The sequence below is a fragment of the Malurus melanocephalus genome, unplaced genomic scaffold (assembly GCF_030028575.1).
Source record: "Malurus melanocephalus ecotype Western Australia unplaced genomic scaffold, MMel_1.1 scaffold_301, whole genome shotgun sequence".
Taxonomy (NCBI): domain Eukaryota; kingdom Metazoa; phylum Chordata; class Aves; order Passeriformes; family Maluridae; genus Malurus; species Malurus melanocephalus.
In genome coordinates this window covers 615,735-639,727 of record NW_026623533.1, presented here as the reverse complement: position 1 = coordinate 639,727, position 23,993 = coordinate 615,735, and the positions used below count along the sequence as shown (strand labels likewise).

At 36.2% G+C, this 23,993-nt stretch overlaps 1 protein-coding gene across 1 annotated transcript in view; it reads left to right on the top strand.

The window, feature by feature from the left end:
- PPFIA2 (PTPRF interacting protein alpha 2) overlaps positions 1–23,993 on the top strand; it is a 105,034-nt gene that overhangs the window by 9,233 nt on the left and 71,808 nt on the right. The window contains exons 2-4 of the mRNA XM_057377135.1: positions 5,125–5,289; positions 14,435–14,509; positions 23,241–23,345. Of these exons, the coding sequence (XP_057233118.1) occupies positions 5,179–5,289; positions 14,435–14,509; positions 23,241–23,345 (291 nt within the window). The 5' untranslated portion in view covers positions 5,125–5,178. The remainder of the gene's footprint in view (positions 1–5,124; positions 5,290–14,434; positions 14,510–23,240; positions 23,346–23,993) is intronic.

The following is a 23,993-nucleotide window of genomic DNA, read 5'->3' as shown; positions in this document are numbered from 1 at the left end:
ATTCAATTTTCCATATGCTGGTGAGAAATTCTAAGCTAGATCTCAAAAGAGAATTGTCTTCTTAGAGGGTTACCCCATTCCTCTAAGGAATAACTTCAGCTGAGTCTGGCTCATTTTAAAAAGTAAAAGCTTTTTCTTTTATGTCTTTTCCCTTTATTTCATTATTTATGACTCTCCTTTTCTCTTCATTACCATCTGCTTATTCTTTAATTTCTCCATTTATTATCCTGCTGTGAAATTTTCTTTTTACAAACAAGTTTTTTGAAAATAATGGAAGTCAAGATAAAATATTTTATATTGATTAAAATCCAGGTCCTGTGATCATGCAAACTGCTGAGTCACACTAATTTCAACTTATTGAGCCATCATTCCTAAAAATGAATGTTTTCACATCTTTCACTTTCCATATGTCAATCAGTGTCCATGCAGTCATGATGGTATGGTGTATTTATAGCAGAGTAAGTGATAATCTACACTGATGTAGTTTATACATTAAATCTAACCATGCATTTCCATTTCACAGAAACTGATCATTTCCATAACAGCTTTGTAAGTGATTTGAGAAATACGGGAAGCTGGGTATATTCTAAAATTTTTCTCTTTTCTTGTTTATTTAGCTCTAATTAACACTTTAAAGATGTTTCATTAAATAAAAAAAAATCACGAGAGCACTTTTCAATCTTTATTATTATTATTATTTTTGTACCTTTTTTATGCTTATAGAAAGTCCAGAGCTCCAGAAACAATCTTACTTACATAAGAAACAATTATCATCACGGCATCTTGAGTATCCTAAAATTTACCCTGCATAAGAGTAAAAATCACTTGTCAGATTAGTTCATAATTCATTGTCAAGCTTATGCTTTCCACTACGAAGAGCATAGCAGTGATGCGTGGGTGATTCTGTCCTACCTGCTGCTGTTGATCTTCATCTCCTTTTCTCTGCAAGCTGCCTGTCCCTCTGAGTGCTTGACAACTGTAACAGCTTGACACAGTGTGAGGGAGCAGAAAATGCTCAGCAGCTCATGATCGCTATTAATGCCAGAGTTTAATTGCAACTTACTGAAATCCCTAAAGCTGTTTCTACAATTCTTTTGCAGTTTAAACGAACTACCAGTATTGGTACAATGTCATTTCAGTGTGAAATCCTGTTGGTGTTCCCACAACTATTTGGAATATTAATTCTTGGGGAGGAAAGTCCTCAGCATGCCCACAAGTTACTGTGATTTCCTTCAGTTGTTAAACATCATTTGGGCACACCATCATCTTCAATGTCAGTTTTTTATGTTTATATGTCCCTTCCCCCACTGTAGCCCTGAGACACTTCATAATTCTGTCATTATTGTTGCTCTTCCCAGGAAAGCGGGAAGACCTACTACCCCTTCTTTTAATGTAATTGGGGAAAAGTTGAATAAAACAGCAATTGCAGTGCATGTTCAAACTAGGGCAACAAAATTGGTGAAGGGTCTGAAGCACAAGTCTTACAAGATGCAGCTGAGGGAGCTGGGGGTGTTTAGCCTGGAGAAAAAGAGGCTCAGGAGTGACCTTATCACTCTCTTAACCACCTGTAAGGAGGCTGTAGCCAGGTGGGCATCAGCTCCTTCTCACAGGTAACAAGTGATAGGAAAGAGGAAATTGGCCTCAAGTTACACCAGGAGAATTTTAGGTTGGGTATTAGGAAATTTTTTTTCAACAAGAAGGTTATCAAGCACTGGAACAGGCTGCCCAGGGGAATGGTGGAGTGCCCATCCCTGGAGGTATTTAAAAGACATGTAGATGTTGAACTTGGGCACTTTGTTTAGTGGAGGACTTGGTTGTGCTGGATAAATGTTTGGATTTAATGATCTTAGAGGTCTTTTCCAGCCTAAACAACTCTACTTTTCTGTGATTCTAACATTTTATCAGAGCAGGGGCCAAAGATTTGCTATCAGGTGCTCAGTTACAGTCAGATGTTCTACCCCTTGAGTTTTTCTGTTTCAGCAGAACTGGGAGTGATCTTGCACTAAGAAATCAGTTTAATAGTATTCCCTGCTCAGCAGGCTTTGCTGTAAGCAGTGCTCACAGAGTTTCTGAAGAAATAGAGATGATTTTTGTTGAAAAGCCAAGAATTTTTTTTAGAAACTAGACACCCATGTTAGCATGCCTTCTTGAGCATTCCTAGAGCTGATGGTAAGGAAAATTCCAATGTTCAGAGGTAGTTTCCAGAGGAATGAGTAACTGCAAACAGAATAGCTTGAGTCAATAAAATACTGAGAAAAAGTATGAAATGTTCACAAGCACTGTTTTAGTTCTTCATGGATCTTTTGATATTCAGCTGTGGCATCTGTCTTTATACAGTAAAATAGGCAACACAGCATTTTGCACTTGATTTATTTAACAACTATGAAATGTATGCAGGCATTGCAATATGCTTTTTCCTCCTCTGAAATGGTAGTTAAGCTAAAAAGCAAACTTGGCTTTTATGTATATTAAGTGGAGATTGTCATTGGTGTAGCACTATGTATTATGCATGTTTCTAACATGGCAGTAACGTAACCTAAAGTTAAATACATTATCTGCAGCTCTGCAAAAGCCTAGGTTGCTGTACTGTTCATCTCAAATAGCAAACTCCTCCACAATCACCCCATTAGAAATTCTGAGTTCCCATCTCTCTGCTCACTTCTTATACTTAAAAACTTCGTTTAACTCAGTTTTGTCTCTTCATCACTCTCTTCAATCACTGTTCTGCCTTTGCTTAGCAAGTTTCTCATCTTCTGTCCATGCTGACTTCAAATTCCCTGTTGGGATTGTCTGTCTGCCCCAGTTCAAAATGAGATTCTGGATGTGTGTTAGAGGGGTTTTGTGTGTTCCTTACTTACCTTTCTGCTATAGGTTATATGGAATTCCTTCTGTCATGGAAGTCTTTCCATGTCACCATCACTTCTCTCCTAAACAAGATTTTCTCATTTTTCCTTCCAACTAAGATTTGCATGCAGGCTCTCAGAAGTCCCTGATCATCATAGCATTTGTCTGGGAGATAAGACAGTTAGGGTAGTAGGACACCAAATATTAAATGTGCTCAGAGTTAGGCTGAAAAAAAGGTTGCCAAGGTTTTACTATTCTGGACTGGTTTAATGAGTTCAGTTTGAGAATTAGACAGCTACAGACCAATGGAATGAATAGTTATATGCTAAAAACTCAGATGTGGATCAATATTTTCCCTTTTTTCCCCACTTCTTCAGAAATCCGTAGCCTTTTGGCTGGATTTAGCTGATCCAGACTTAACTATGATGTGTTGAAAAGTTTCTGCAGGAAGAGAACAGATTAGGATGAGGCAGGCTCTAATAAAATCAGCCCAGATATGGGAGTGACTGTGGGGAAATCTGAGTGCACGGCATGGTTTAGTCAGATTCTGGCTACCCTGGTGCTATGGAGTGGGGCAGAGTCAGGCTTCACAGAGAAGGAAGTGTTGCACCCCCACAGACTCTTTGAAGAGATGGGGCAGAGAGTAGGTTGCAGAATTAGAAATCAGCTATTAACTTACTCTCCTCCAACTGTCTCCCAGATAAACTAGGTGGCTGAGAAAAGCCATGAAAATGCAAGAATTTAGAACAAAATTCAGCAATTCAGTTCTATTCCTGATAGCAATTATCTATTTATTTATGTACTACTATGAAGAGAAATACTCTGTAAATATTTGGAAAATATTCTCATCTCCTCTAAGTTGCAAACTTCCCACAGCCCTATTATAAATTCATGGTGGCTCTGTCATTGAAGTATCGTCAAATTTGTGCGCTGCTTTGGACTCCCTCAAATAATTAAAAATCCATCTATATCTGCTGTCAACCCTACAGGGATGAGAAAGCTTGTGAATTTCTTGTTTGCTTGAGTTTCATAAATACAGGGCACCACTCGGATTCAGAAATGATAGGAAGACCCTCCTTTCTTGAACTGGAAGTCGTGACAACTCTCATTTTATTAGCATTGTTCACATACATGCTCACTGCTTTTTATCAAGGATATAGTTATTGTTGCATAATAACCAGGTGCAAATCCAAGAACCATGTTTGAAGCAAAGATGACACCAAACCCTAATCATTTCTGACTTTATATCAACATACTGCAACTTTAATATAATTTCCCTCTGCTTTTGCTCTTCTATGTCTATTAATTTATGTAAAAATAAAAACCATTATGTGACTGAAATAACTGTGGATTACAGATAAATATATATATATTTACTAATAGTAGCTATATTAAGAGCCACATCACAGGAGAAATAATAAACAATTATCCATGTAACTTTCAGATTTCCAGTTCAATGACTTAGATATAATTATTTGTTGTAATTACAATACATTTAACATGCATTCTGATTCATGAATTTAACTATCCTGATTTAACCTTAAGGCTAGGTCTCTTTAATGTTCAGGCAGTAAGAACAGCAATGGTAACACTATGAAAGTATAAACAAACGGAATTTTCTATGCAACATTAACATCCCATTTTAATTTTTCCTTTAACCTCAGAGTAATAATTATAATAAGGTTTTACAATATGTTATTTACAGGCTATTTTACAGATATTTATGGACTTTTCTGAGTTTCAAGCATGTTTGTAATACAACAGTGAACATTTTAAAGCATGAGCTAGTGACAAGCATCATTTCCTGTGGTATTTCTAATGAATAGTCGTAAAAATCTAGTAAAATATATGTTTCACTTTTACATATTTTGTTAAATTGAAAATATATTACAGCTAGTCTGAATTAATGATTAACTTATTTAATATTTTTACATGATTCCTTAGGCTGTCTTTGGTTGTCATTTGGTTGTCAATGCTCATCAATTACTACCACAAATAATAATGTAAATTTGTAATTAATTAAATAGTGACGGTACGCTTAGTGATTTGTCGTTCTTGCTTTTCAAAGCAGAGTTTTAAGGGAAATAATGAGAAGATTTTCTGCTTTTCCATTTATTCAGTCTTATTTTAAAACATGAATTATTGCTAATAGTTCCAGCAATCTATCCTACAATGAGGTTGCCAAGAAAATTGCAGTTTGGTATCATGCACTTTGTAATTTGAATTTCTGTGGCATTTAGGTAGACAGAAATTAATAATTTTTAATTTCAAATCCAATAGCTGTTACTGGAACATTTGGAGTGCCTTGTCTCAAGACACGAAAGGTCCCTGAGGATGACAGTGGTGAAACGGCAAGCACAGTCTCCCTCAGGGGTTTCCAGTGAAGTTGAGGTCCTCAAAGCTCTGAAATCTCTGTTTGAGCACCATAAGGCTTTGGATGAAAAGGTATAGTATGGAAAAAAAATCTTACTAAATACATTCTTTAACTTGCTTAATTATGCTTTGTGATGCAGCACAGCCACAGTACTCTTTCTTTACTCTTTGGATTCAATCCTGTTCTTATAGAGTATTTACAGGTATCCAGAGGAATCTAAGAACGGCTGGCCAATAGCTGCAATGCACTTGAGGTCACTTCAGCTATCTTTTGTAGGCAATAGAAATTACTTTTCAAAATAAGCAAATCTTACCCCTACCAGACATGCTTCTATTTAGCACTAAATAAAGATAACCCTGTGGAATTTATTGGGTGTAAAATATGCTTTTAAGTTATGGCCATGAAAATGTAGGTATATCTCAAATTTTAAAAACACACAGAGAGGCAGAATGAGATGTTCCTAACTACATAAGGGAACTTGGCTCTTAAGATATTTTTAGGAGGAAAACTTCTGAAATTTCGGAGATCTTTTAAGCCTTTATTACATAAGGGCAGTGTTCCCTTTACAAATAGCATAATCTAAAATAAGTGGTGCATCCTTCATTATCAGAGGTAATGAAAGGCCTGCAGAATCAAAGCAAAAACCACTGATAAAAGCACCAAGCCAAGCTAAATAAGAGGGTCTTTCCATTGGATTCCTCATGTGCTGGAAAGACTATTTTGTGTGAATGAAACTTTGTACAGCTATGAATTACCACCTTGAGTATTGCTTATATGAATTCGGAAATCTGGTTCGTGTCTAGAAACAATATGCTCAAGAGGTGATGTCTCTGAATTAGTAAGTGCCTCAAAGCGATACATGCAAGGACAATGTGAGAAACATGGCTTATGAGCAAAGAAACTCATTTCTTATGGGGTCTGTTTGGGCTGATTTGCTCATTGCTGCTGCTGAGTTGCTTCTCTCTGTGAGATGATTGGGTACGCAGGGATGACGTGCGGCACATCATCTGAAACCACCAACTGCACGGATGAGCTGTGTTGTACACAACCAGTTTAATGATCTCACAGTAATAAATTTAACCTTTTTAAACTCAGATATATGCTCAGAGAGTTGACTATATTTAAGGAAATGAGGTAGCTGTAGATATATAGCAATACATTTATCATTGGTAATGAAAGGATGAGACACTGTGGGTTGTGAGTCATACTGGGTGAACTGTAAGGTTCGAAGTTAAATAAATGTAAGGAACTTACACCGAGGCAAAACTTATTATGTGTTTAGGTATATATTTTGGGTTATATGTTCTATTCAGATATCATGAAAGCATCTTTAACGAAAATCTAGAAAAGTAAGGAAATATAATGACTTCTAGCCACTGTAATAAGCTTTTGAATGTCATTAAGACTTAAAAAATCCTGTAGTATTAAAAAGATCTTCTGAGGATTGATGGGGTTTATGGTCTGAGCTTTGATCTTTTATCCAGCACTTTAAACACTGATAAAACTAGGGTAGGGATCTCTCCAGCTTTTATACTTTTTGACATTGTGTTGGATAAGTATGAGAAATAGTAAGAACTAAACTTGAAATAGATTCTGATTATTCAACAGTTATGTACCTCTTTCACATTTTCTTTTGTGAATGTTGCAGTGTTTTGGTACTATGCAGTTTATTTGACATCCCATTTTGAAAACTGTTGTGCAGAATAAGATTGAAGCTACATGTAATATTTTGACTTCTATTACGAAAATTTTGACTTACATGGTTGAGAAATCAAGTCTTGTATTATTTTAAATGTAACAGGTTGAAATCAGTATTCAGCACATTAAAAAATTTTGGAATGACACAGGTAGATATCTGATGTATGTAATGGATTCCTGTCCCAGTGGTAAAGACAATTACCAGTGTAGAAAAGTCAACCATAATAACAGATTATGATTACAGAACAAGTTTTAAAACTGATTGGCCAAAATTCCTTTTTCCTACACGCTATCTAATTATGTGTGAAACCTTTTTTATTTTGATGCAATAAGTCATATTTGTATGATAAAAAATATGATATAAGCCAAGTAAACAGTTTAATAAAGTATTTTAAAATTATTTGTTTAAATCCAGCACACATTTTTTTCAAGTACAAATCCTCTATAAAAATACCTGGTTTTGTTAGACTGTCTCTGGAAGGATTGGATCAAAGACATTGCATATACCACCCAGTTACTTGATAATATAATACTTTCACAAATTGTCAGCATTATGGTGATTTTTATTTAAAAATAATGAAAGTAAAAAAGACTGCATGCACCCAAATGTGCTAAAATTTTTTTATGGCATGTGAGTCATATATTCTGCATGGTGACAGAAAAATTATGTAAGTTTGATTTGTTTCAGACCTTTCAGAAATAAGATATCAATCCACCTATAAAAATGCATTGAAGCTTTTCAGGCATTAGTAAAACAATGTGGGTTGGACCTCCTCGGAGACATCTGGCCCAATCTCCTGCTCAAAGCTGGGCCAACTGTTTCCGGTTGCTTAGGGTCCTGTCTCATCAACTTCTGAATATTTCTAGGCAGAAAACCTATTCTGGTGTTTCACCACCCTCCCTGTAATTTTCTCTCGTAATACCAATCTGGAGTTTCTGTTGTTGAGTGTTGCACCAGTTCCCTCTTGTCCTGTCCCTCTGCATCTGCAAGAGGAAGCTGGCTTTGTTTCCTCCACGTCTCCTGGTGGACTCCAACTTGTGCCTTCACTAAAATCTGCCAGTATCTTTTTTCTACCAGGAAGCCCAAAAGCAGATGCAGTCTCAAAAGTCTGGAGGGAAGTAATAATTTCCTCCAAGCCACTGACCAAATTATGTGCTGGCCTTATTCACCACTAGGTCTCTTCTGCAAAACTGTTTTCTCTTCAGCAAGTCTGTCTCATTATCTAGAATTATGCCTTTTGTGGCAATGGGATTCCACACAGATCTTGCATGACTGATCACAAACCTCTGTTCCTTGCAGTCCACTCATTTTTTTGTGGAATCCATTTCACCAATTCGTAGCTCACCATTTTCTCAAAGGATAAATGGAAGATCTTGCAGAAGACCTCAGTAAAAACAAAGTAAATAACTGTTCTCTCATTGTTCTCTCCTCATCCCTGGAACCAGTCCTCTCACCATGCAAGGCAAGAATGAGGTTGGCCAGATATCATTTGGTTTTGACAAAGCCATACTGGCTGTCCCCAATCACCATCTCATCCTTTATGTGCCCGAGAATGGTTCCTAGAAGATTTGCTCTATAACCTTCCCTACACTGGCTAGCTTGTAGTTACCTGGATCTTCCCAGGATAACTTCTCTATTTCATGATGATGGATGAAACATTTGTGAGTTTTCCACTCATCAGGAATCTCCCGGACTTCCCCTACTTTCAAAGTTTAAAAATGCCTTGCTATGATGAACTGACCAAGTCTCCTGGCATCCTTGGATGGAGCCAATCTTTGACTTTGACTGATAAGCCTTTGGCTTATGTATGTCTTGTCTTCCTGTATTGTGGGCAAAGCCTCACTCCCACAAAATGCTGCTGTGCACAGGGGTGGCCTGCAGGCAGAACCTCACAGTAAAGCTGTGGCAAAAAAAAAAAAAAAAAAGATAAACTGATGTCACAGCAATTAAACAGTGCCCCATCAGAACATGAGCAGAAAGCTGAAGTAGGTTAATGGCTAAAGAGTGAAAACTGTGAAAAGTTCACTGGAAATGTATCATGACCCTTTCCAAATGAATAATGCAAACTTGTCTTTAATTTTTTTCTTCACATAAAATATAAACGCTGAAACTATTAATAYAGCTTTTACTTTATTGGAAAAGCATAAGAAAATATTTTCATTAAAGTTATTGCCCTTTAAACTTACAAAAGGCATGAAGAAAATCTTAAAAGTCTTCCTGAATGCAAATTTCCTTCCATGTTTTCACTTCCTACTCTAAAACATCTTGAAGTGTTGTAACAAGCTCTGCCACAAAACTTGATTGATCATGAAAGGATTGCTATGCGCACAGTACAAGAACTACAAAGCCATCCTCATTACTATAACAAAATGCAATGAAACATACCAACAGATTGAAAAGTGAAAAATAAAATATATCAATTTCTAGGCAGGCCTGCTTAAGTATAAAAAGAATCAGGAATGATTCCTTATTTCAAAGTCTGTTGGTTTTCTGTGTATTACATGAAGTCTGGGCTTTGCCTTTACCTTTTGTGTCACAACAAATGAAATTGATAGTGCACTAACTGTATTTATTATTACTATTATTTAGAGATTTAATTTTCCAGAAGCTATACATATTTCCAAAAATTTTTGTATATCTAAGTATGCTAACATATTTAGAAATACAAAAACAAAGGACATGGGCAGTGCTGCTATCAATTTTACATTTTCATCATGTTAGAAGTAAAATTCAGTGACTCTTTTACCTAAGTGTCACTTTTACCTAAGAGTCACCTAAGTGTCACTTGTACCTAAGTGTTAGAAAAATATGAAGTTTTAAACACTACAACTTAGGAGTGATTGAAACTAGGATCTGTGTAAAATTCTGATGTAGCATTTCTTATAGCATTTGCTGTTGCATTAACAGCATTATTCATAAAGTGGAAATCCTGCAGTTATTCACCTCTGTCCTTCTTAATGCTCAAACACTTATCTTACTGCTGCTAAGTAGCTGATAGCTTTCTTTGTTGTGGTTTTTCTCTTGCAATGAAAAGTTGTGGAACTAATGTAAGACAGCACTATGAAATATTTTGTGATATTATATATGAATATACATGGAATAGTTTCTAAAAGAGCAAATGAAGACGTATTTCCTAGATGTCATTAGAGCTGAATAAAAAACAGAAGCTCACGTTAACTTCATAGTTAGAATGGGCATCGAGTATAGAGTAGATTGGGAAGTACAAAGTCCGTAGATGCAATTCAGGGAGGACAAAAGATAGAGAAGTTATTATCTTGCTTGTGCCATTCTATAGTTACAGTTGACTTCTAATATCTGTCTGACATGATTGTTGTTCTGAAGACATTTTTTTCTATTTTGTATTAAATTTTGGATTGAACATTTAAAATGTGCATTTTTGAGGAAGAAACTGAAGCAATTTCTCCAAATCCAGGTTTTGGTCAGTGTGGTAAGAAAAGTGTACAGTTGATCTTCACAGTGGAAAACAGCTACCAGATGTTACAGTTTTAGCTAAGAATGAAAAAAAAAAAACTACTGGTTCTCGTAAGCTTAATTAATGGCAAAATAGTATACTTAGTATTATTGCAAATAAAATTAGCCTATTCATGTCATCATTGTCACTATCTTTTTATTCATTGGCAGGTACCTAGGAGAACTTTTATTGCATAGATTAATTGATTCAAATCTAGTGGGCAAGTGGTTTTTTTAAAGCTCTTTGTGGGCTGCAGATCTGAAGAGAATCAAGAAAGAATTTGACAGCAAGCAAAAAAGTGGGAAGCAGTTGCTAGGAGACAGAGAAAGATGGGTGATATTTTGCACTGACAGCAGTGTTAACATGACATTGACTGTGTTACATTTAAAGATTATGTGGTTGCATTTAAAGGCCAGAAGAATACCCAGTCATCTAGGCATATGTCGGATASAGTCTTTAGCATGGAGAGAGCAACCCTTCTCTGCTGTGTCTGTGACACTACAATCAAAAAACCACAAAAATGGTTTTGGTTGGAATAAACTATTTAAAGGTCACCTGGTTCAACCCCCCTGCTGTGTTCAGAAACACCATTCACTGGACCATGTTGATCTAGGGTCTATCCAAACTGGCCCTGAACACTTCCAGAATGGGACAGCTTCCCTGGGCAGCCTGTTCCAATGTCTTAYTACCCTCACTGTAAAGAATTTCTTCCTAATATCTAAATTAAATCTGTCCTCTTTTCAGTTAAAATCCATTCTCCCTTGTCCTGTCATTTCCTGCCCTTGTAAAAAGTCCCTCTCCAGCTCTCTTGTAATCCTCTTTAGGAACTGGAAGGTGCTATAAGGTCTCCCCAGATCTTCCAGTATTTGTTCTTTCAAAAATACATATGAAAGCATTTCTGATAGATAGTTGGCATCTGATTAGTCTTTGTTAAAACTTTTTTAGTAAAGCTCTATCCTGTGCCCAAGAAAACAGAAATACACTGAAGAATCATGTGAAATTTAAGCAGTGTGTAACTTCTGATGTGATACACATGATCTCACTTACTTCTTCTGAACTATAGTTACTCACTTACTGTCACTTCCAGAAAATAGAAAACAATATCACATGCTAATCACAGACTGGCATTCATCATATGAAAAAAACCCAAAAAACAAAAACAAAAAAAACCAAAATTGTCATATAAAAATAGTTTGCATTTTTTCCAGTTCATTTTACTTTGATAAGATAGTGACCAGAAACAGCACCCTTTCCTGCATCTCTCAGAAATGAGGATAGTTCTGTTTGGGATTTTTCTTTTCTTTGTTGTTTGTAAACATAAATTTGAAGAGGAAATCCAATAAAAATATAATTTGCAATGCATTTGTGTATGCATGAGAAAGAAACGTAAAATGATGAGAAATTTATGGCTTCTGGGTTGTAAACCAGAGCAGATTTCTCCTTAAGATCAGAGTGCTGATAAAACTCTTTTTTTTAACTAATAAAATCAAAGGTTTCCCTTGACTTTAACAGCGTTACTTATGTTTGAAAATAAAGAATTAGTTGCAACATTTCCAATGTCACTATGACAAATGTGAATCTGAATGTGTTGTTCACTGGTCAGATGAAAGGAAAAGAGATACTTTCTGTGCCTAGGCAGAGTTGCATTCAGCTCCTTTTGCAACTGCTAGATTCAGAGAACAAATAAAAGCCATCAGACTCCAATTTTGGTTAGGCTATTATAAAAAAAAAGGAGTGTATTAAATGTGTGCATGGAAGGGAGGCAAAGTAAGGCAAGACAAGGAAGGACAAAGGAAATTACTTGCACCTGTTGCTCTGTGTTACACTGGTACTGCTCCATTTTGTCACTGACAACAGGCCAAGAATGTAAAGAGATGTATTTGAATATTATAGCTTGATAGTCAGAACAGAAATATTAATTCTCTACCTATTTTTGCTGGAGTGTCACATGAAAACTTTGTCTCCAGAGCTGTCCATTGTTTCCAGGGCGTGCTGATTTCAGGCTCTAAAATGTCTGCATAAAACCCACTAGAATTCAGTTCTACAGTGCCACAGTGTGTGAAGTTAAAGGATAATTCTTCTGATTCCAGCTCCTTGTAGASCTGTGACATCCTCAGTACTGTGGCCTAGTTGGTTTGCAAATTCTAACACCATTTAAAGTGAGTGTCAGTGTTAGACATATTCTAATGTATTTTTAAAAATACATTTTCCTTTATAAAACACTTGGGCTTGAACACATGGAGGTTTTAGAAAAAAAAAAAAAAAARTCAAGTAAAGTTTTCAACTCATTGTATTTAATTTTGGCTTTTGACAACTGCTTGTGAATTTTCTCTGAATCATCTTGTCCCAAAGCAGCACTTACAGCCAAAAGGATTGAAGCCAGAATGCATGACTGTAATTTTTCCATGTCTTTTTTTATATCTAATCTGAGATTTATGTTAAGAAATTGTTGTCTACCACTTCCCATTTTGGTTAGAGAGGTTGAAATTGGGCCTCTTGAAGACAAATCTATACCCCTCACTGGTTGTTTTAATAAAGATGAAGTATGTAAAGAGGAGCAAAAAACTTGAAGTCCTAAATAAGGAACTATATTTGTATTTTTTAGAAAGACTGAATAGTTTTATTTTGAAGTGTTCATTTCTTGAATACATATTTCACCTTTAAATTTAGTTTTAAAGTCAAGTGGACATGCTATGTTTTAATTTTGCTGAATAATTTTAATCTACTAAAGTTTAATACAATCCTGGGATATAATGACTCTACAAAGTCTCACTTCTATCATTAGTAAGGGAAAGATGAAGTATGTAAGGAAAGGTAACATTTAATAGACTAAGAGCTATCACTGGAAAAAAAAAATATTACAGCATTAGGACATATGCAAGTGTTCTAGGGATTTCCTCTATTTGTCAAGGACATGAAAACAATGAAATTGTTTCTTTGTATATGAAAGACTGATTTTGTTTTGCTTTGTTTTCCAGCTACATCTCTTGGCCTAATAGAGTATACTACCTTACCCTACAAACATTGCTAATAGCCTTAAACCGCCGTGGATCAGCAGCTGGAGCAGCATTGCTGCAATATAGATGGAACCTGTAAAGAAATATACCTTAAGTGTTGACTGATTAGCCAGGTTGTAAAATCATTTATTGTGAGGTGCCTAGAGAAGTTCTGTAGATTAGGGATGTCACAGGGTCCCTTGACAGTCAGGAGAGGGAGTCATCTACACACAGCACTGGAGGTCATTTCAGGTCTGATTGGCCTTTGATTGTGCTGGGAGACTGCAGCTCCACTACCAGCTTAGGTGACATGAAATACATGAGCTGACAAAAAGCCAGAGCACTAAGCACTCAAATCAGCAGTGAATATATCTTCAGACACCGTATTAAGTTAGTATTAATATTAATAATCAATATTTAGTGATAATTAAAATAGTAGTAATAATAAGAATTGCAGTCATAACCACCCTTAGAACAGAATAAGTTATTTATGAAACTGGTGCCAACAAAGAGTAATTTTCTGCCTAGGAGAATATGCAGTTTAGGACTTTTTACAAACTGAAACAAATGCATGATGATATAATAAATCTCTAGTATGTGTGCCTGAAGGCAATGCTGCAAGTTATTTTTCAATGAATTTATTGTGTTCAGTTACCATAAACAGATTAGTTATCTTCCATGGAGTGAACTTAAAACATCTGCAAATGTGKTTTTTTTTTTCCTTATCTTTTGTAAAATGTGTTTGTGAAAGTTTTATTCTTATGCCTAATGTGGTCTTCAAATATTTGCATTTGCTGTGTATTCCATAAAGTTATGGGCAGACTGTTGAAACGCAGTTTGGCATTTAAAATTTGACACCTATTTTAATGGGTTAAGTTTTCCTGTAGCTAGGTTTAAATGTTTACTACACAATAAGTTTCATGAAAGGGTGCATCACACATGCCTGCAAATGGAGTGGCAGGGCATACAGTAGAGCATATGGCAGGTTATATAATCTTCAAAGACTAATAGAAATTACGTTACTGCAAATATTTTGATTTTTCTTCTAGGTAAGGGAACGACTGAGGGTTTCTTTAGAAAGAGTCTCTGCACTGGAAGAAGAACTAGCTGCTGCTAACCAGGAGGTAACATGAAACACTTTCTCCCCTTCTGAGGTTAAATTTCTCTAATACTCTGTTCCATGTGTTCCCTGACACTTTCCTCAAAACTGTCAGAAAAAAAACCCCAAAACAAACAAAAAAAAAAACCTTAATTCACTCTACTATGCTTCAGTTTCAACAGAGTGGGATTGAAATTCAAGTTGGGATTTCTTCAGTTTGTACATGCAGATCGTGGCTTTGATATTTTTTAATTGTAGTTCTAGGATAAAGTTCATTTCCTTCCTGGATATTTCTCATATCCTATCTAACATGTATTTTCATGTTTTCAGTAACAGATGGTGATTTTAATACAGATACACTGTGTAGGAAAATGTGATAAAACTGAATATACATGCAGATTAGTGGTTTTCATAACAGACATGTCCAGTCAAAATAAATCTGAACAATCTCAAATCTCTGGGTGACAATATGCAGACAAAGAATACAAAATTTCATTTGGGGACGACTGTTATTAGTCATAGGGACATATATTTATGTAACCAAAAGAGGAAAACAGGTTTGCAGTGCAAATAGCTAAACACTGTTTTTCAAACAGAGCAGGATTTTTCAAATTGACTTACATATGTTAAATAGGGGTACTTTTAATTTAAATGCTTTGTGTACTAAGAGCAGCTACATAAAGCCCTCGACGCAAAAAATATCTGCATATATATCATCATACATATTAAATGTACACTATGTATTCATGTTTCAATAATTCAGATAYTGTTGAATCAAATGAACATTATAACATTTCTGCCAAATCTATCCTCAGCTCTGACAAGCTGGAAATCAGACTCTACCAATGAATTCTTGAGATTTTGAATACTGGTCTTAGAGAAATAATGGAAGAACAGTAGTTTTGCTACTATTTTGTTGAACTTAGTAAGGAAAAAGTAAAAGCAAGAGAAATTAGTCAGCAAGTGTCAAATACACAATAAAATGCAACCATGCAATTGATATTTGTTATTATTTTCCCATTCTGCTAGACTCTTTATAARAAGACAGTTCTTTTACTGCATTTTATTTCATACAAATTTTGTGACAAATTAGAAGTAGCACATTTTTGTTTACTTAGGTAAGGGTTTCTGCAGAAAATGTACTGAAATGCACCTAGTAATCTGTGAAAAATCCTGACAGATACTCTTTTTCATAATAGCACCTGCACCATTGTGTTAAATTGCTCTTGTTCTAAGTGCTGCTATAGAAATAGATGGTGCATGCTCTAAAGTACCTGTAATAGCACAAGGCAGGAATTTACATGGTAACGGTTTGGTCCAGAATTCATAATAAACAAAGGAGACTAATAAACCCAACTGCACCATTACCAGCCAAAACTGTATTATTACTTCAAAAGTACAAAAATGAGTGCTGATCCAGACATTTAGGGTTCAGATGGAGTTGGGGCTCAGTGATGGTGCAGACAGACAGCAGGTCAGTCAGTGCCCTGCAGCCAGCTGAGTGCTACAGCTGGACAGTGCCCCCAGACCACAGCGCCCTTGTCACCAACACAAGTGACCTCCACAGGTGCATCAATAAATCACTGATAGCCAGGACCTTGTCAATAGTTATCACAAGCACAGGCCATCAACAGTAAAGAACCATGGGCATAGTATTTTCATGTTTTCCATTTAAAATTAGGAACCTGCTGCAGATTCAGAGCATTTTGCAGTCATTTTTGCACGTTGTCATTCATTGTGTGCACTCCACCAACATGAAAGTGAAGTCTGAAAGTGCTATCCATTGCGCCAGCATGATCATGGAGAGCAGTGCCAAAGTCAAGATCTTAAGGATAAAATAATCAAGATAAACAAGAAGCAGTAGATAAACAAGAAGCAGAAGCAAGAGGTTTTAGCTTTCTTTGACAGAATTTGAAGCATAGGAGGTAAAGACTTAAACTGTGAAAGATGTGTAACTGAGGGCTGGAGCTCAATGTACTATCTACCCTCAAACAGACAATATTTGTTCTCATTGCCGTCTGATTTTCTACTACTGTCTGATCACCAAGGCTCCCTCATGAGGATGATTTCACCTTAATTAGTATTTCTCCATAACAGTGAAAGCTAAACAGCAATATTAATAAAAGGTTAGCAATCTCTAAAAGGAATGAAGAGAGAAAATCATTATGCAAATTTGTTGAAAATATATGTATTGCTCATAACTCCTACAGATTTTTATTTAAGTAGTATTTTTCTTGACATGTCAGGACAGGTTTCAAAGGACTTAGCTCAGTAAAGTTTCTAGAAAGCTCGCCACTTAATAGCGTGTATGAATAGAAATAGCAGGCGAATAGAAACTAAAACTATCTGAGGTTTTCAGTCAGACATGAGCATTTAGTTTACAGGTTAATTTTGTGCTAAAAAAGCCCTACTTGAAAATTTGACTGATTCTTTTTGGTCTATACTGATGAATGGGAGAAAAGACAGAGTTTTTTAAAAATAGACAAAAAAGGTTTCTCKTCTCCCAAAATGAGCCCAAAGTGAATTGTTAGGGCTGATGATTTTATTCCCTGCCTCCCAGACTTTTTTTTTCAGCCTGAAAAGGCTTTTTTCTGTTTTGTTCCTTTGAAGTATGGCTAATGTGGATTACAATGCTGTATGTTCTATAGGTATTTTAACTTCTAGCTATTGTGAAAATAAAGCCTGAAGCCTGTACTTGCCCTTTTAAATGTACCTGGCTTTAAAGCTCAGAACCTGCATTGCTGAATGGAAAGACAAAAGCGTCTCTGGGCAATCTGTTCATAAAGTGATGAGGCATTGGGACATAAAAAAATAAAGAATTTCATCCTAATATCTAATCTAAACCTGCCCTCCTTCAGTTTAAGGGCATCCCGCTTTTTCCTATCACTTTATGGAGAAATATATTAAGTATTTATAGTAAAGTTAGTTACCTGAAGCCTGAAACTTTAATGAGGTAAAAAATGGCCACTCAAACAATTTTCAGCAGCAGAGGTACCTGGTCATATAGAATTTTGTATGTTTATAAATGGATTCTGATCTCACTCCTCTCAAATAATTTTGAATTCATTAATTTTTAGTATATCCAAAGTAAACAGATAGAGTAGTGCTTTTCCTGCTTCATTTTGTGTCTGATGAGAGACTGTGCTGTGAATAAATCCATTGCATCTTCATGTATAGCTTGTGTCTTCCAGTGTGTTTTCATTTTGTCTAGTAAGTCTAGTTCATTTTTTACCAGCTTTTGTGTCCTGGTTCTTCCTTTCCCTTTTGGTTATCCTTCACAGTTTTATAGCTTTTCAACTACCATGTGAATCTTTTATTTCTTTCATTTTTGTATCTTAGTGTCCTACTGATGTTAATAATCAGCCTGTTTCCCTTGTAAAAGAGAATTTATGCTATTGCTCACTGATTTATCATCTCATGTTATTTCTATTCATTATGAAATTGTTATGTTATTACACAGTACTTTTCACCACCATGGCTGATGTTATGGCTCTGTCAGGTACTTCATCAGATCAGCACTAGCTTATGTATTCATCTTCTATTCTGTGGTGTATTTTAATATTTTAAGTCAATATTTCCTTAATACCTGGATCCAGACTATTAAATGTACAGGCATGATATGTAGATTTGGCCATTTTTTGAAATTGAGACCAGTTCAGATTTTGAGTATGAATTTCTGAATCCTAACTTCATTAAAAAATATATGATTAAATGTTGTCTGTAGATAATGGACACAAATTCTGCTAAGATTGTGGAGGGAATTTATGTGGATGGTATTTACCAAAATTTTAAATTCAAAGAGCTGGGCTTTATTAATGTTGGAATTTTTTATAGTTGAGGCAGAAAGGCAGAAGTTGTTTAAGTTTATGTTCAGAATGATTATGACAGAGTAGGGCTTTGAAATTTTGTTTCCAAGTATCTTTGACATCTGTAAGACAGAATCAAAATCTATGAAAATTCTTTAATGTTTTGGTGTCCTTTGTCAGGCATAAAAATACATGCAAAAGTGAGAATACTGAAGATCAACATGCCTGTGACAAGAGAACAAGCTGAAGGAATATTTCTTCAGATTAGAGGGTAATTTCATGGGCTTAAGCTATAAAAGTTAGAAAGGTCCAAGTAACATTCTGCATTTTATTCTTTAACTGACAACGATTGCTTCGTGTTCTCAATCAAAAAGAATAAAAAAGAACTTTTCAGTTCTGCTGAATGAGCTTGGCAAAGAAAGCAGTGAGCAAAATTTAGACTTGGAACAGGAAGCTATTTTTAGGCTTAACTATGGAGAGACTTGAAATTTTATTCTTGTTTAGAGTCACATTGAAAGGTATTACTGTGGTCCACATCAAGTGTGCTAAATTGGAAGATAATGTCTGTGATTTTAGAAATGTAATCCAATAATTTGAGGTTCACAAGCAGAAGCTGATAAGGACAAAAATATGTGATACATGTGATATATTTGATCATACTTTGGAAGGTATTATTTGGATTTCAGTGTTTAGGTTGATTGTCCAATTTTGGATAATCCTAAATAGAATAATTATAGTGTCCCGTCCCGCTTGGAAAGAGGGAGTCGGGGAGGATTCTTTTAATAGATTTCTTGGACAAAAAGCGCAAACGCGGCAATATTATATCTGAGAACTGTTTATTGATAAAGAAGGGTAAGTGTTCCTACCATTTCCTACCAAGGCGGGGATAGGAAAGAGGGAAAAGGAGAAACGGAGAGAGACAGAATAGCAGACAGATTGTAACCGCTGTACCCCGGGTACCCCGTCGACGTTGGCAGAACGAGCGTGTGCGCTGCGAACTGCGAAGAGCCTGCGCGGATCCTGAGGCGGCTGGGCGCGATTTCCAAAGAGCAGCGGCTGCGTGTCCCTCCCGTCGGCGGAGAACACGGTGCCGTGGCTACGGGCACACTCGTGGGATAGCTGCGGCTGCTGTGGGCAGGCTGGGGCTGCGGGCACTGCTGGATACACGGCTGAGGGCAGGCTGGGGCTGCGGGCAGGCTGGGGCTGCGGGCAGTGCTGGATACGCGGCTGAGGGCAGGCTGGGGCTGCGGGCACTGCCGGGCACACGGCTGTGGGCAGGCGGCTGCTGCGGGACCCACGACAGGCGGCTGCTGCAGGCGGCGGCTCCATCGGGAAAACAGCAAACACGAAGTTGTCGCAGGGTCGAGATGCTTCGGGGAAGCGGCGAAACAGAGCACACGGAGAAGACAGGTGCGAACAGGGAAGGCAGGACCACAKGGAGAAAAGGAAAAGCGAGGGAGCGGGGGGAGGCCAAGGTGACCCTCGAGGCGGGCCCCCGCTACCTCCAAGAACCCCAAAGGAAGATGGCCCCCGTTGTGTCGCCGTTCGCTGCTTTTATATGCCTCGTCCTCCCATAGCATGATTTCCCGCGCGTTTTTTCCGCACGCTGTTTTCCCGGGCATCTGGGCATCTACCTCACCAGCAAGAGGGGCCGGGTGCTTTGCAGAGCAGCAGGGGACGCTGTCTGTGCCACGAGTGGCTGCCAGGCAAAACTTCTGAGGGACAGAGCTCCCAGCAAGCACACTACTCCCGGAAGCCATCTTTTACCTCGTGGAACATATGTTGAGGCATGAATAAGAATCAGACTGGTCTCTGCCATATAGTTATCCACTTTATTTTTTTCTATTAATTTGTCTTGGGGTGGGTGGCGTGGCGGGGTTGGGGATTTTTGTTAAGTTTTTTTTTAGGCAGCTATGATGCCATCCTCAAAAATATTTGCTTTTACTTTTCAAAACAAGGAATATAGCATGGAAACCATCACGAATTTAATTTTAGAAGTTAAGTAGTATATAGGTACTTGGAAAGCTGTCTGGACATGTTTTATTGTAGATATTTTAATTTGGGTATTGTAAACATGTAAGTATCAATAGAGCAGACATTTCTCTAATATAACAAAATTTGATCTACATAGAGCAATCATTTTCTTACCTAGATCTCTGCTGTTATTACTGTTTGCTGTTGTAATGATCATTAGAACTTAAGACATTTTGGAGTCTACCTAAAAAAATTTAGAGTCATCTCTATCTTCACACAGATTATCAACCCTTCTTCCATGTTTTGGCAATCTGTTTAAAAAGGTACTCAAATGGTTGAGTGATTAAATTACCATATTTGAATATAATTTTCACATTATTGAAAGTTGAATCAGAAATAAGTAAGTAATAAAAAGGAGTATGACAGCAACTAAAAACTTTTGCTTCAACAAAGTGAAAAGCAAAAGTTTATGTTCATCTGTAAGACACTGGAGAATTTCCATGCTTCCTTAGGAGCACTAATTCTGCCTTAATATATTCATTAAATCAAGAACAGAACAAGTATGAAAACAAGTTAGCTGTAGTTTAGATCTGTTATCTGATGAACTACCCAAGAGCTGGAACTTTTACGATGTGCCAGACTTCAAACTCTTTGTTGTTCCTGCATATATTTGCTCTGCATTCATTACAGTAATAAAACTATTGAAACTGTAATRTTAAACAATTACGGGGCTTTGGCAAAGTGATTGTTCCCAAATATTAAAAAATCAAGCAAATCCCTCTAAATTATGATGCACAACATTGCATTCTTTTATTTGCCTGTCATTTAAAAGGGACAATTGGTTTCTTTCATTTTATTTATTTACTTGCTTGGAAAGTGGTGGTTCTGTGGTACCTAAAGACCTATAGGGGCTAAGAAAAATTACCCTCTTTCAAATGTGTGATGAAATAACAAGGTGTTGCACTGTGTTTAAACGGTATTCTTATTCAGCTAAAGGGGTGTTAAGGATTTGTGTTAGATACAGGTGATAATTCCAAATGAAGGCATAGTGATGTCCGCTTTTTAATGGATCAACAAAAGATTATCATATGAAAAATTCAGATCTATTCTTGCCTGTCAATTAATAGATCCTATGATTTTACTTTTTTCACATTATGCATAATTGGTCTAYATCAATCAGAATTGTATAATATGTGTGTTGAAGTATCTCAGTGTACCTGAAAATCTCATTTAACACTAATTGATGGCTAATTTTGTTTGGTGGAAGCCATGATTTCAGTACTTTTGATTTGAGGACTATTTGAACCATAAAGAAAAAGGAGTGAAGCGAGTCGGAAAACAAACCACAAATATTAAATTACTGATTGATGTGTACAAAGCAAGATTATGCTAATGAGATTATTGCAGTCCTTTTTCTGTTATTTGAGACAAATGTAATTTTCTTATTTGAGCAAAATATTTTAAGGTTCAATGTGTTTGTAAAACCTCCAAAGACACAGATTGTCTCAGACAGTTTTAATTCCCACGCTTGTAGTTTCCTATGATTGCTGGGATGAAATTTCACCTGCAAGTCTTGGTCTTGGCACTGAAATCAGTGGGAGTATATGACTTCTACAAGGGCTGTAACTTGGAATTTTTAGTGAGCAGTGAATCAGCCTGCTCATGAGAATCCCATATTGCAGCAATTTTCTACATTTATAATAAGGAAGAGTTGTTTAAAGTGGTGTGTCTCTTAGATCTAAAATGTTGATCAGAGTGATTCAAATGGCACAATAAGCACTTAAATATAATTTTAAAAAAAACACATTTGAAAACAGTTTCAAATTAAAATTAAATTACTCATATCAAAATAAGTTTATGTTAATGTCAGTTAGAACTAAATTAAATTCAATTACATGTCCCTCAAAAATCTTAGCTGCTGCACACACTTTCCAGGTAGTACTACCTTAAATTCTCCCTCCTATCCCATGCTTTTGTATTCTAGGACAGGACACTTTTAGAGTGTTTCTGACTCAGGATCTATGCAGAAAAAAATATAGTAATAGAAGCCTTTAAACTTGCACCAGCGTTCCAAAATCAACATCTATACATCCTGCCAATGTTCTACTGTGTTTAATTCATGATGTTAGTCATCAGGCAAATCATCTACTGTATGTGCTCATGAAAGCAGAACAATACAGAGATATCTAACTTTCAATTTAACAAAATTAATTGTTCATTTTAGCCCAGTCTTCCAGCTTATAATAGTATACCATGTAAAAAAACCAGTTATGACCTAAATATTTCTATCTTGTGTATTGCCTGAGAGTAAACCACAAAGACAGAGAGAAAGCAGCTTATTTTCCAGTAGCTGCATGGGATGATTAGTAGCATTACCAATAAATAACCAACATTTTAAAGACAATAAAAGTTACTTGTATATGTTCTAAAATGGTGAATAATAGAGGGTGTTAACATATATGCTCTTCTTAACAAAAAAAAAAAGTAAAACGTATGTTGCTTTTACGAACAGATGGGACGCTGACAGAAAACTAGCACTTTGTTTTACATCATTTGGGTTTGATTCACAGTCTCTTGGTACTGTTTTCCTATAGCACCAGTTTGGCATCCATTGAATTCTATATAAAAGAGTAAGTCTTGTGCTCACAGTGTTAAAAAAAAAAATCAATGGCTAACTGGTGTTTCACCTTTCAAGCTAAAGCAAAAAAATATCCCACCCCAAAATAAGGATAGAGGACAAGACAGTGTTTACTATTGTGTCATTTATGGGCTCCTTTGTATCTATAATGTCCTGTAGACATCATTAATATGTTTGGGTTTTAAACCTTTCTGCATATAATGACATAATTTTGCAAATACTACAAATGGCCAACATAGGATTAAATTTTCAATAAATTTTAAATTGAATTAAAAATTGTCTGCTCAGTAGTTTTCTGGTTTCTTGTATATATTTACCACATTTTCCTTCTTTTGCAGATTGTAGCTTTGCGTGAACAAAATGCACACATTCAAAGGAAAATGGCAGCTGGGGAAGGGTCTGCTGAATCAGAGCATATGGAAGGAATGGAGCCAGGGCAAAAGGTACATGAAAAGGTGTAAAATAATAGTTGTCACTAAATCTAACAATCAGTATAATAAATAATCAGGCTTTAGATTTTAGTAATGAGAATATTTTATGGTCCATTTAGAATATTGTTTGACCACTGAGACAAGTATGAAAAAATGAGCTTGTGGAAATGAAAAACAAATGCAAATAGGGAGGTCCTTGCTCTTTGATAGAGTATTGAATTAGATCTATAGCTTACAAGAAACTTCTTGGATTTTTTTGCATAATGCTACAATTACAAGTACTAATCCTTTGTACATTGCATCCAGAAGAGCAAGGTGTTGTGGCCTGTAACTGTGGAAGGCTGTATACACAAACACTGCTGCAAAAATAGTCCCTAAGAGGATGACAGAGACCTAAAAACTAGGAAAAGTAATTTTTGTCTGTGCTGCCTATAGATATCCTTCGAATTCATGACCATGCTCATATAGAGAGAAGCTATTTAGCCCTCTTTCAGTAGGAAACAGGTATGTAGAATTCAGGCCAAGCATTTATGTTCAATGCTGAAAGACAACAAAATTTAGAGACTGATTTCGAAAAAAGGTTTTCTTCTAAGTATTAGTTTTCCATATTGATAAAAACCAAGTTGAGCATCTTTCTCTCTTGCTTCAAAGTTAYTAAAT